Source organism: Coregonus lavaretus (assembly GCF_964263955.1).
Source record: "Coregonus lavaretus genome assembly, chromosome: 14".
Classification (NCBI taxonomy): domain Eukaryota; kingdom Metazoa; phylum Chordata; class Actinopteri; order Salmoniformes; family Salmonidae; genus Coregonus; species Coregonus lavaretus.
Window position 1 is genome coordinate 25350431 of NC_140001.1, and position 13963 is coordinate 25364393.

The window sequence follows — 13963 nt, forward strand, 5'->3', positions numbered from 1 at the left end:
GATGCTTCTTACGGAGCCACTCCTTAGTTGCCCTGGCTGTGTGTTTCGGGTCGTTGTCATGCTGGAAGACCCAGCCACGACCCATCTTCAATGCTCTTACTGAGGGAAGGAGGTTGTTGGCCAAGATCTCGCGATACATGGCCCCATCCATCCTCCCCTCAATACGGTGCAGTCGTCCTGTCCCCTTTGCAGAAAAGCATCCCCAAAGAATGATGTTTCCACCTCCATGCTTCACGGTTGGGATGGTGTTCTTGGGGTTGTACTCATCCTTCTTCTTCCTCCAAACACGGCGAGTAGAGTTTAGACCAAAAAGCTATATTTTTGTCTCATCAGACCACATGACCTTCTCCCATTCCTCCTCTGGATCATCCAGATGGTCATTGGCAAACTTCAGACGGGCCTGGACATGCGCTGGCTTGAGCAGGGGGACCTTGCGTGCGCTGCAGGATTTTAATCTATGACGGCGTAGTGTGTTACTAATGGTTTTCTTTGAGACTGTGGTCCCAGCTCTCTTCAGGTCATTGACCAGGTCCTGCCGTGTAGTTCTGGGCTGATCCCTCACCTTCCTCATGATCATTGATGCCCCACGAGGTGAGATCTTGCATGGAGCCCCAGACCGAGGGTGATTGACCGTCATCTTGAACTTCTTCCATTTTCTAATAATTGCGCCAACAGTTGTTGCCTTCTCACCAAGCTGCTTGCCTATTGTCCTGTAGCCCATCCCAGCCTTGTGCAGGTCTACAATTTTATCCCTGATGTCCTTACACAGCTCTCTGGTCTTGGCCATTGTGGAGAGGTTGGAGTCTGTTTGATTGAGTGTGTGGACAGGTGTCTTTTATACAGGTAACGAGTTCAAACAGGTGCAGTTAATACAGGTAATGAGTGGAGAACAGGAGGGCTTCTTAAAGAAAAACTAACAGGTCTGTGAGAGCCGGAATTCTTACTGGTTGGTAGGTGATCAAATACTTATGTCATGCAATAAAATGCAAATTAATTACTTAAAAATCATACAATGTGATTTTCTGGATTTTTGTTATAGATTCCGTCTCTCACAGTTGAAGTGTACCTATGATAAAAATTACAGACCTCTACATGCTTTGTAAGTAGGAAAACCTGCAAAATCGGCAGTGTATCAAATACTTGTTCTCCCCACTGTATGTGCTTAAATATTTTGCTGTGTGACCTGGAATGTGTATATAGGAGCACCAGTGCGCCTAGAAAAATGAAGGATTCTAGTGTTATTACCTAAAATATTTTGCATTGTGCTCCTAAGTTTCTTTGTGTGCGCCTACATTTTTCAACGTAAAACGTAAATCTTTCCTTGTAAAAATGGTCAGCGTAGAGCCCTGGAACATGTCCAAAGCTGATATTTAGCCTATAGAATTATCCATACTTATCCATACAGTTGAAAGTCTTTCCATAGGAGAGAAGGTTGTGCTCTCTATCTACCTAATGTAACATGCTCTGTGCACGCTCTGTCTTTCCTGCCCTTCTTTGAGTAGGTCATGGGATCAGGGCTTACAGACTAACCAAAGGTTCTAAATGTACAGGCCACTACTTTAATGCCGCTGTGTGTGAAGAAACATAACAAACAATTCCCACAGGATAGACCATCCTCCTTCCTCTACCCCTCTAGCCTACCACTCTCTCTGGATTGCTTTGGGATTTTAGCAAATAAGGCAGTGTCCACAGGCTGTTAGCTAAGTATACTTTGTAACTCTGGGGCTCGATTGTATGTTCTACTGGGCCAAGATCTTTTGTATTGGGCCAGAGATATACAGTAGGGGGTTTTGCCACCTTGATGATCTTACCTTCTTTCTTGGAAAGTTACTGCGTGTTTAACAAACAGTTGACATATCGTATAGTCCTTGCCAAGTCTTATGTGATTACTGCTCAGATAGGTAGGCTAGGCCCAGTTACTGCCATAGTGTTCTGGTGATGCATTGCATGGGTAGTAAGATGAGTCACCCCATGGACCACAGGAATTTCAGTGGGTGACGAAACGTAGTTTTCCATGATGGTGTTGGCTCACCAGAAGTATGACATACAGTGGGGAAAAAATGTATTTAGTCAGCCACCAATTGTGCAAGTTCTCCCACTTAAAAAGATGAGAGAGGCCTGTAATTTTCATCATAGGTACACGTCAACTATGACAGACAAATGGAGGGAAAAAAATCCAGAAAATCACATTGTAGGATTTTTTATGAATTTATTTGCAAATTGTGGTGGAAAATAAGTATTTGGTCACGTACAAACAAGCAAGATTTCTGGCTCTCACAGACCTGTAACTTCTTCTTTAAGAGGCTCCTCTGTCCTCCACTCGTTACCTGTATTAATGGCACCTGTTTGAACTTGTTATCAGTATAAAAGACACCTGTCCACAACCTCAAACTGTCACACTCCAAACTCCACTATGGCCAAGACCAAAGAGCTGTCAAAGGACACCAGAAACAAAATTGTAGACCTGCACCAGGCTGGGAAGACTGAATCTGCAATAGGTAAGCAGCTTGGTTTGAATAAATCAACTGTGGGAGCAATTATTAGGAAATGGAAGACATACAAGACCACTGATAATCTCCCTCGATCTGGGGCTCCACGCAAGATCTCACCCCGTGGGGTCAAAATGATCACAAGAACGGTGAGCAAAAATCCCAGAACCACACGGGGGGACCTAGTGAATGACCTGCAGAGAGCTGGGACCAAAGTAACAAAGCCTACCATCAGTAACACACTACGCCGCCAGGGACTCAAATCCTGCAGTGCCAGACGTGTCCCCCTGCTTAAGCCAGTACATGTCCAGGCCCGTCTGAAGTTTGCTAGACTGCATTTGGATGATCCAGAAGAGGATTGGGAGAATGTCATATGGTCAGATGAAACCAAAATAGAACATTTTGGTAAAAACTCAACTCGTCGTGTTTGGAGGACAAAGAATGTTGAGTTGCATCCAAAGAACACCATACCTACTGTGAAGCATGGGGGTGGAAACATCATGCTTTGGGGCTGTTTTTCTGCAAAGGGACCAGGACGACTGATCCGTGTAAAGGAAAGAATGAATGGGGCCATGTATCGTGAGATTTTGAGTGAAAACCTCCTTCCATCAGCAAGGGCATTGAAGATGAAACGTGGCTGGGTCTTTCAGCATGACAATGATCCCAAACACACCGCCCGGGCAACGAAGGAGTGGCTTCGTAAGAAGCATTTCATGGTCCTGGAGTGGCCTAGCCAGTCTCCAGATCTCAACCCCATAGAAAATCTTTGAAGGGAGTTGAAAGTCCGTGTTGCCCAGCGACAGCCCCAAAACATCACTGCTCTAGAGGAGATCTGCATGGAGGAATGGGCCAAAATACCAGCAACAGTGTGTGAAAACCTTGTGAAGACTTACAGAAAACGTTTGACCTGTGTCATTGCCAACAAAGGGTATATAACAAAGTATTGAGACATTTTTGTTATTGACCAAATACTTATTTTCCACCATAATTTGCAAATAAATTCATTAAAAATCCTACAATGTGATTTTCTGGGGGAAAAAATCTCATTTTGTCTGTCATAGTAGACGTGTACCTATGATGAAAATTACAGGCCTCTCATCTTTTTAAGTGGGAGAACTTGCACAATTGGTGGCTGACTAAATACTTTTTTTCCCCACTGTAGGTGAAACTTTTCCTCCTGAATCAGCTATTTTGACCTTAGAATTTTGACTTGATCTGATATGAGTCAGTCATTTATGAATAGGATACATCAATTTTGTTTAAACACTGCTTTACTCTAGGAGTCAAAAGGGTAATCAAAGAACATCTTTCTCCCAGCGCTTTACCAGGGGTAGTTTGATAGGGACTTAATACTCCCTCCTGCCAGTGAAAGCAGCCTTTCTGTTGTAATTCGGATTAAGCCCATTTTCCTGTTGCCTCTCTTGGCTGTGTTGTGCTTTCTGATTCAGCTGTCATCAGAGGGAACTGTCACACACACATCAGTGGCGTGCCCTGGTTGCACAACACGGCCCTGCCTCACATCCTCATCTTTCCATCTCATTAGTTTATACACCTTTCTTTTGACGCAGCTGCTGTCTCACTGAGCCTGTCAACGGCAACCGTCCATCATGTGCCTTGGATGTTATTAGTGTCACATCAATGACAACCTACAGCAATGTGCAGTGGCAATAAAAAGTGTTTTCTTTCTCATGTTTCTCCATCACAATGGTGATTTAAGTAACAACTTATGTAGCGAGACATGGTTTATAAAGATGGTTTCAGGCGGATAAAAGACGGATGGCATTAAGAAAATAAGTTGTTATCTTATGATCGTTTTGATAGGTGTCACAAGCAGAAGCTCAAACAGGAAGTACCTGTGACACGCTCTGTTGAGAAATGGTCCTCCGTTTCCGAGGCTATGCTACAAGACTGCTTTGCTTGCGCTGACTGGAATATGTTCCAGGACTCTGCCAATAGCATCGACGAGCTAACCACCTCCGTCACCGGCTTCATTAAGAAATGCATCGCCGACGTTGTCCCCAAAGTGAAGGTTCGCTGCTTCCCCAATCAAAAGCCCTGGATTAACACAGAGGTTGGCGCTAAGCTAAATAACAGGGCTCCCGCACACAGGGCTATTGCAGCCAACCCCGAGGCTACGGCTGAGGACACAAACAAGTACAAGAAGTCCCGCTACGACCTCCGCAGAGCCATCAAACAAGCAAAAGGGCAATATAGGAACAAGGTGGAATCCTATTACACAGGCTCCGATGCATGTAGAAGGGGCTACAGTCCATTACGGATTACAAAGGAAGACCCAGCTGTGATCTGACCAACGATGCCTCTCTACAAGACAAACTCAATGCATTTTATGCACGCTTTGACAAAAACAACACCGACCCGTGGGCGAGGGTCCCCGCTGGCCCAGGGGACTGGTTGATCTCGCTACTCCGAGGCTGTCGTGAGTAAGGTTTTTAATAAGGTAAACACTCGTAAGGCCAGACTGTATTCCAGGGTGCATTCTCAGAGCATGAACAGAACAGCTGGCAGGCATATTCAGTCATTTTCAACCTCTCCTTGTCCCAGTCAGTAATCCCCACGTCTCAAGCTGACCACCATCATTCCTGTTCCCAAGAACTCTAAGGCTACCTTCCACAATGACTACCGCCCTGTAGCACTCACATCTGTAATCATGAAGTGCTTTGAAAGGCTGGTTATGGCTAACATCAACTCCCATCATCCCAGACACCCTAGACTTACTCCAATGTGCATACCGCCCCAACAGATCCATAGACGATGCAATCTCAATTGCACTCCACACTGCCCCCATCCACCTAGATAAGAGGAATGAATACCTATGTGAGAATACTGTTAGTTGACTACAGATCAGCGTTCAACACCATAGTCCCCTCCAAGATCGTCACCAAGCTTGGGACCCTGGGACTAGAAACCTCCCTCTGCAGCTGGATCCTGGACTTCCTGACAGGCCGACCCCAGGTGTTGAGGGTAGGCAACATTTCCTCTGCCACGCTGAACCCTCAACACGGGGGCCCTAAAGGGGTGGGTGCTTAGTCCCCTCTTGTACTTCTTGTTCACCCACGACTACGTGGCCACGCAAGACTCCAACACCATCATCAAGTTTGCTGATGACACAACAGTGGAATTCCTGATCACCGGCGACGATGAGACGGCCTACAACGGGGATCATCAACTACATTCAGCTCGGGCCGATTTTATTTATTTCTTGATCGGGTGCCCGGAACATAATTACAAATAATTGTAGACAGCAAATTGACCACAAGAAGCCCAAACAGATATAATATTTGTGACTAAAACATAATAATTTCAAACCTTGCTTACACAATCACGTGTCTCTCTCTAATATGTATGGGATTACTTGGGAACAGATTTCCAAAAAATTTAATAACTTGGAGCTGATTTCCTGGTGTTTTTGGTCTTATGTCCTACAATGAAATATATCTATTATTTTTTTTACTTGGGGGGCCAAATAAAACCACCCGTGGGCCAAATTCAGCTCACAGGCCGCCAGTTGGGGAACCCTGGCCTACAGGGAGGAGGTCAGTGACCTGGCAGTGTGGTGCCAGGACAACAACCTCTCCCTCAACGTCAGTAAGACCAAGAAGCTGATTGTGGACTACATGAAACGGGTGGGCGAGCACGCCCCCATCCAGTGCAGCGGGTTGAGAGCTTCAAGTTCCTCAATGTCCAAATCACTAAGGACTTAAAATAGTCCACACACACGCCAACAGTCGTGAGGAAGGCGTGACAGCGCCTCTTTCCCCTCAGCAGGTTGAAAAGATTTGGCATTGGCCCTCAAATCCTCAAAGTTCTACAGCTGCACCATTGAGAGCATCTTGACTGGCTTTGGAAATCTTGGAAGCTTATTTTAAGCGATGAGTATCCTTGGATCTTGTCATCATACATTCGGCATTCGAATGCATTCGGAAAGTATTCAGACCCCTTGACTTTTTCCACATTTTGTTACGTTACAGCCTTATACTAAAATTGATTAGATATTTGTTTCCCCTCATCAATCTACACACAAAAAACCCATAATGACAAAGCAAAAGCAGGTTTGCATTGCAGATCTCATTTACATAAGTATTCAGACCCTTTACTCAGTACTTTGTTGAAGCACCTTTGGCAGTGATTACAGCCTCGAGTCTACAAGCTTGGCACACCTATATTTGTGGAGTTTCTCCCATTATTCTCTGCAGATCCTCTCAAGCTCTGTCAGGTTGGATGGGGAGCATCGCTGCACAGCTATTTTAAGGTCTCTCCAGAGATATTCTAGTGGGTTCAAGTCAGGGCTCTGGCTGGGCCACTCAAGGACATTCAGAGACTTGTCCCGAAGCCACTCTTGCGTTGCCTTGGCTGTGTGTTTAGGGTCGTTGTCCTGTTAGAAGGTGAACCTTCGCCCCAGTCTGAGGTCCTGAGCGCTCTGGAGCAGGTTTTCAGCAAGGATCTCTCTGTTCTTTGCTCCGTTCATCTTTCCCTCAATCCGGACTAGTCTCCCGGTCCCTGCCGCTGAAAAACATCCCCACAGCATGATGCTTCCACCACCATGCTTCACCGTAGCGATGGTGCCAGGTTTCCTCCAGACGTGTTGCTTGGCATGCAGGCCAAAGAGTTCAATCTCGGTTTCATCAGACCAGAGAATCTTGTTTCTCATGGTTTGAGAGTCCTTTAGGTGCCTGTTGGCAAACTCCAAGCGGGCTGTCCTGTGCCTTTTACTGAGGAATGGCTTCCGTCTTGCCACTCTACCATGAAGGCGTGAATGGTGGAGTGCTGCAGAGATGGTTGTCCTTCTGGAAGGTTCTCCCATCTCCAAAGAGGAACTCTGGAGCTCTGTCAGAGTGACCATCGGGTTCTTGGTCACCTCCCTGACCAAGGCCCTTCTCCCCCGATTGCTCAGTTTGGCCTGGTGGCCAGCTCTAGGAAGAGCCTTGGTGGACCTTCAATGCTGCAGACATTTCTTGGTACCCTTCCCCAGATATGTGCCTCGACACAATCCTGTCTCGGCGCTCTACGGACAATTCCTTCGACCTCATGGCTTGGTTTTTGCTTTGACATGCACTGTCAACTGTGGGACCTTATATAGACAGGTGTGTGCCTTTCCAAATCATGTCCAATTAATTGAATTTACCACAGGTGGACTCCAATCAAGTTTTAGAAACATCCTCAAGGATGATCCATGGAAACAGGATGCACATGAGCTCAATTCCAAGTCTCATAGCAAAGGGTCTGAATACTTATGTAAATATGGTGTTTCTGTTTTTTATTTTTAATACATTTGCAAAAATGTCAAACTGTTTTCGCTTTGTCATTATGGGATATTGTGTGTAGATTGAGGATGGGGAAAAAACAACAATTTAATCCATTTTAGAATAAGGCTGTAACGTAACAATGTGGAAAAAGTCAAGGGCTCTGAAAACTTTCCGAATGCACTGTATACTGTAGGCAGACTGGAGTCTGTAAGGGGTGCAGAGTGATGCATTGTGAACTGCCATGCTGCAGTCTCCATTCACAGCAATCTGTCAGGCCATGGCCAGTATAACATGTGGGCCTGTGTTTGACTGTGGGGGTGGGGGGGTTGCAGGAAAGCCACACAGAGCAGAGGGGACAGCCACTTCTAATTAGTGATATCCACCAGCAATGGAAGCCAGATGTGGCGTGTGATGACAGGAAGTCAATGCACAGGGCTCCTGAAGCACAGTCCAGAAGGCCAGGGGTTAACAACATTTTGATTTGGCTAGCTGTAACTGAGCCAAAGGATTCACTTGTTCACTTGTACCCACCTCGCAACACATTATTACCTACCAGTCAGAGTACCTGTCTGCCAGCCCCTTAAAAATGCCTCTCATTTCAGTTAAATGTCTGTTTGGATGTGTTAGATTGTCTTTGATGTGCAGAATGTGGTGTCTGTCCCACCAATTTATAATATTTTCTGCTTCCAGGATGCCCTTCAAGATTGGACAACCAAAAAAGCAGATTGTTTCCAAAACAGTAAGTGTTCAGTCTTCTGTCCCTAACAAAAAAAAAAAAAACTAATGTGCCAACATAAGAGTTTCCATTATTTGTGTTGCAACACCTATGAAACTAGACAATACATAATTAAATGTCTAATTTCACTAGACACTCGCTACCAGGCTTTATTTAGCTTGTTGTTGTTACAATACATGGCCAAAAGTATGTGGACAGCTGCTCGTCGAACATCTCATTCCAAAATCATGGGCATTAATATGGAGTTGCCCCCCCCCCCCTTTGCTGCTATAACAGCCTCCACTCTTCTGTGAAGGCTTTCCGCTAGATGTTGGAACATTGCTGCGGGGACTTGCTTCCATTCAGCCACGAGCATTGTGAGGTTGGGCAGTGATGTTGGGCGATTAGGCCTGGCTCGCAGTCAGTGTTCCAATTCATCACAAAGGTGTTTGATAGGGTTGAGGTCAGGGCTTTATGCAGGCCAGTCAAGTTCTTCCACACTGATCTTGACAAACCATTTCTGTATGGACCTCACTTTGTGCACGGGGGCATTATCATGCTGAAACAGGAAAGGGCCTTCCCCAAACTGTTGCCACAAAGTTGGAAGCACAGAATTGTCTAGAATGTCATTGTATGCTGTAGCATTAAGATTTCCCTTCACTGAAACTAAGGGGCCTAGCCCGAACCATGAAAAACAGCCCCAGACCATTATTCCTCCTCCACCAAACTTTACAGTTGGCGCTATGCATTGGGGAAGGTAGCGTTCTCCAGGCATCCGCCAAACCTAGGTTCATCCATCAGACTGCCAGATGGTGAAGCGTGATTCATCACTCCAGAGAACGCGTTTCTACTGCGCCAGAGTCCAATGGCGGCAAGCTTTACACCACTCCAGCCGACGCTTGGCATTGCACATGGTGATCTTAGGCTTGTGTGCGGCTGCTTGGCCATGGAAACCCATTTCATGAAGCTCCCAATGAACAGTTCTTGTGCTGACGTTGCTTCCAGAGGCAGTTTGGAACTTGGTAGTGAGTGTTGCAACCGAGGACAGACTATTTTTACGCGCTAAGGCTTCAGCACTCGGCGGTCCCATTCTGTGAGCTTGTGTGGCCTACCACTTTGAGGCTGAACCATTGTTGCTCCTAGACGTTTCAACTTCACAATAGCAGCACTTATAGTTGACCGGGGCAGCGATAGAAGGGCAGAAATTTGATGAACTGACATGTTGGAAAGGTGGCATCCTATGACTGTGCCACGTTGAAAATCACTGAGCTCTTCAGTACGGCTATTCTACTGCCAATGTTTGTCTATGGAGATTGCATGGCTGTGTGCTCGATGTTATACACCTGTCAGCAACGGGTGTGGCTGAAATAGCCAAATCCACTCATTTGAATGGGTGCCCACATACTTTTGGCGATGCAGTGTACAGTGGGGAAAAAAAGTATTTAGTCAGCCACCAATTGTGCAAGTTCTCCCACTTAAAAAGATGAGAGAGGCCTGTAATTTTCATCATAGGTACACGTCAACTATGACAGACAAATTGAGAAAAAAATTCCAGAAAATCACATTGTAGGATTTTTAATGAATTTATTTGCAAATTATGGTGGAAAATAAGTATTTGGTCACCTACAAACAAGCAAGATTTCTGGCTCTCACAGACCTGTAACTTCTTCTTTAAGAGGCTCCTCTGTCCTCCACTCGTTACCTGTATTAATGGCACCTGTTTGAACTTGTTATCAGTATAAAAGACACCTGTCCACAACCTCAAACTGTCACACTCCAAACTCCACTATGGCCAAGACCAAAGAGCTGTCAAAGGACACCAGAAACAAAATTGTAGACCTGCACCAGGCTGGGAAGACTGAATCTGCAATAGGTAAGCAGCTTGGTTTGAAGAAATCAACTGTGGGAGCAATTATTAGGAAATGGAAGACATACAAGACCACTGATAATCTCCCTCGATCTGGGGCTCCATGCAAGATCTCACCCCGTGGGGTCAAAATGATCACAAGAACGGTGAGCAAAAATCCCAGAACCACACGGGGGGACCTAGTGAATGACCTGCAGAGAGCTGGGACCAAAGTAACAAAGCCTACCATCAGTAACACACTACGCCGCCAGGGACTCAGTGCCAGACGTGTCCCCCTGCTTAAGCCAGTACATGTCCAGGCCCGTCTGAAGTTTGCTAGAGTGCATTTGGATGATCCAGAAGAGGATTGGGAGAATGTCATATGGTCAGATGAAACCAAAATAGAACTTTTTGGTAAAAACTCAACTCGTCGTGTTTGGAGGACAAAGAATGCTGAGTTGCATCCAAATAATACCATACCTCCTTCCATCAGCAAGGGCATTGAAGATGAAACGTGGCTGGGTCTTTCAGCATGACAATGATCCCAAACACACCGCCCGGGCAACGAAGGAGTGGCTTCGTAAGAAGCATTTCAAGGTCCTGGAGTGGCCTAGCCAGTCTCCAGATCTCAACCCCATAGAAAATCTTTGGAGGGAGTTGAAAGTCCGTGTTGCCCAGCGACAGCCCCAAAACATCACTGCTCTAGAGGAGATCTGCATGGAGGAATGGGCCAAAATACCAGCAACAGTGTGTGAAAACCTTGTGAAGACTTACAGAAAACGTTTGACCTGTGTCATTGCCAACAAAGGGTATATAACAAAGTATTGAGAAACTTTTGTTATTGACCAAATACTTATTTTCCACCATAATTTGCAAATAAATTCATAAAAAATCCTACAAAGTGATTTTCTGGATTTTTTCTTCTTCTCATTTTGTCTGTCATAGTTGACGTGTACCTATGATGAAAATTACAGGCCTCTCTCATCTTTTTAAGTGGGAGAACTTGCACAATTGGTGGCTGACTAAATACTTTTTTCCCCCACTGTATATGGAAGCACACTGGGATCTTACGACTGATGAGTAAGAGACTTTCAGACTGCAGAAATCCAAGCTTGATATTTTTACCTCTTTTATGGGGGAAGGCTAGGCAGTCTGGCCCAACCAATAAAAATAGTTGGTTGCATTTTGTTGTTAGAAATGTATGCTATGAGTGTCCTTCAGCCAAAAAGATCAAAGACCTGTGGTGGCTATGGAAGAGGACATTTGCTTAACCTGTCAATTTTATCTCTGAAACCATGGATTTAGACGTGGGGAGAGCAGAGCACCTCTGTCCACACACTGGACAGTGAAGGAGTTAATGCATGTCTGTGTGGCCTGTGGAGAGAATCACACATAAACCTCAAACAATGTTCCAGGTCCCACAGCACGGTTGTTTTCAGAACTGAATGGACAGCAGTTATACAGCTTTTACATCCAATCATTGACCTCCAAAGGAGCCTGTAATCAGAAAATCAGTTTAAAAATTATGTGGAAACCCAAATGAAGTCCCTCATCCTGACCAACTGCATCTTTAACTTGTTGTTTGGGTTTTCTGAAATATCTTTATTGTATAAGGCGTATGAGTCTATTCACAAAATGAGCATAGTGTACTAGAGGTAACCACCAGCTAATCGTCAGACAAGTGACTGCACCCTCATCAATGAGCCTGGGTCTGTGGGGTGCCAATTTGTCTAAAACATGTGAGGGGGCAGAGGTGGCTGCCTTGAAGTGCCAGTGAGTGGGTGCCTTCCTTTGGGGAAAACCACTTCCACAGTAATCTGTCTGTCTCTGTGGTCCGGCAGTGGCAGACAGTCAGAACGGGCTCCCAGGCAGCTTCCTGTGACATCCCAGGCCCAGGGAGTGGGCTACAGTACAGGGAGCCCAGTGGACAACCCTCCCTCTACTGACAGACTGGCAGCTGCCTCCCTTACTGTTTATTTGTTTATCCAGAAGCCCACAGAACCACAAGACATGAACCCCTGCTACCTCCGTATCCAGCGCTGGCCTGTTCAATCAGACCAGTCTGATCTGAGGCGGAGCAGGGAGGGGGTGGGTGGGGGCTGTCAACCAGACCTTTAGAACTAACAACATGAAGCAAATTAGGGGGAGCCAGGCTGTGCTCATGATATGGCTTTATTGGCTCTCCAATAGTAGGGATATTCAGTATTCATCAAGCACATGTTAGGACCATAATTGAAGGGAACAACATTGAATGAACGGACATGAACACAAAGATGATAAAGTTGTATCTAACAATGAGTTTCAATGTGTTTTTACAGGTTGAAAGAGACTTCGAACGAGAATATAACAAGCTCCAAAAGTAAGTTTGTTGCCATTAATGTTAAAGGGGAACTCCACTTTTCAAACTGATATTCCTCATCAATCTACACACAATACCCCATAATGACAAAGCAAACACAATTTTTTAGAACATTTTGCTAATTTATAAAAAACGGAAATATAACATTTACATAAGTATTCAGACCCTTTACTCAGTACTTTGTTGAAGCACATTTGGCAGCGATTACAGCCTCGAGTCTTCTTGGGTTTGACGCTAAAAGCTTGGCACACCTGTATTTGGGGAGTTAATCCTATTCTTCTCTGCAGATCCTCTCAAGCTCTGTCAGGTCAGATGGGGAGTGTCGCTTCACAGCTATTTTCAGGTCTCTCCAGAGATGTTCGATCGGGTTCAAGTCCGGGCTCTGGCTGGGCCACTGAATGACATTCAGAGACTTGTCCTGAAGCCACTCCTGCATTGTCTTGGCTGTGTGCTTAAGGTTGTTGTCCTGTTGGAAAGTGAACATTCGCCCCAGTCTGAGGTCCTGAGCGCTCTGGAGCAGGTTTTAATCAAGGTACTTTGCTCTGTTCATCTTTCCCTCGACCCTGACTAGTCTCCCAGTCCCTGCCGCTGAAAAACATTCCCACAGCATGATGCTGCCACCACCATGCTTCACCGTAGGGATGGTGCCAGGTTTCCTCCAGACGTGGCGCTTAGCATTCAGGCCAAAGAGTTCAGTCTCGGTTTCATCAGACCAGAGAATCTTGTTTCTCATGGTCTGAGAGTCCTTTAGGTGCCTTTTGGCAAACTCCAAGCGGGCTGTCATGTGCCTTTTATTGAGGAGTGGCTTCCATCTGGCCACTCTACCATAAAGGCCTGATTGGTGGGGTGCTGCAGAGGTGGTTGTCCTTCTGGAAGGTTCTCCCATCTCCACAGAGGAACTCTGGAGCTCTTTCAGAGTGACCATCGGGTTCTTGGTCACCTCCCTGACCAAGACCCTTCTTCCCCAATTGCTCAGTTTGGCCAGACGGCCAGCTCTAGGAAGAGTCTTGGCGGTTCCAAACTTCTTCCATTTAAGAATGATGGAGGCCACTGTGTTCTTGGGGACCTTCAATGCTGCAGAAATGTTTTGGTACCCTTCCCCAGATCTGTGCCTCGACACAATCCTGTCTCGGAGCTCTACGGACAATTCCTTCGACCTCATGGCTTGGTTGTTGCTCTGACATGCACTGTCAACTGTGGGACCTTATTTAGACAGGTGTGCGCCTTTCCATATCATGTCCAATCAATTGCATTTACCACAGTTGAACTCAAGTTTTAGAAACATCCTCA

At 45.8% G+C, this 13963-nt stretch overlaps 1 protein-coding gene across 1 annotated transcript in view; it reads left to right on the forward strand.

Annotated features, from left to right (window-relative positions):
- Positions 1 to 13963, forward strand: part of LOC311141726 (bridging integrator 3) — a 51604-nt gene that overhangs the window by 9862 nt on the left and 27779 nt on the right. The window contains exons 2-3 of the mRNA XM_084177159.1: positions 8444 to 8492; positions 12633 to 12673. Coding sequence (XP_084033285.1) covers positions 8444 to 8492; positions 12633 to 12673 — 90 coding nt within the window. The remainder of the gene's footprint in view (positions 1 to 8443; positions 8493 to 12632; positions 12674 to 13963) is intronic.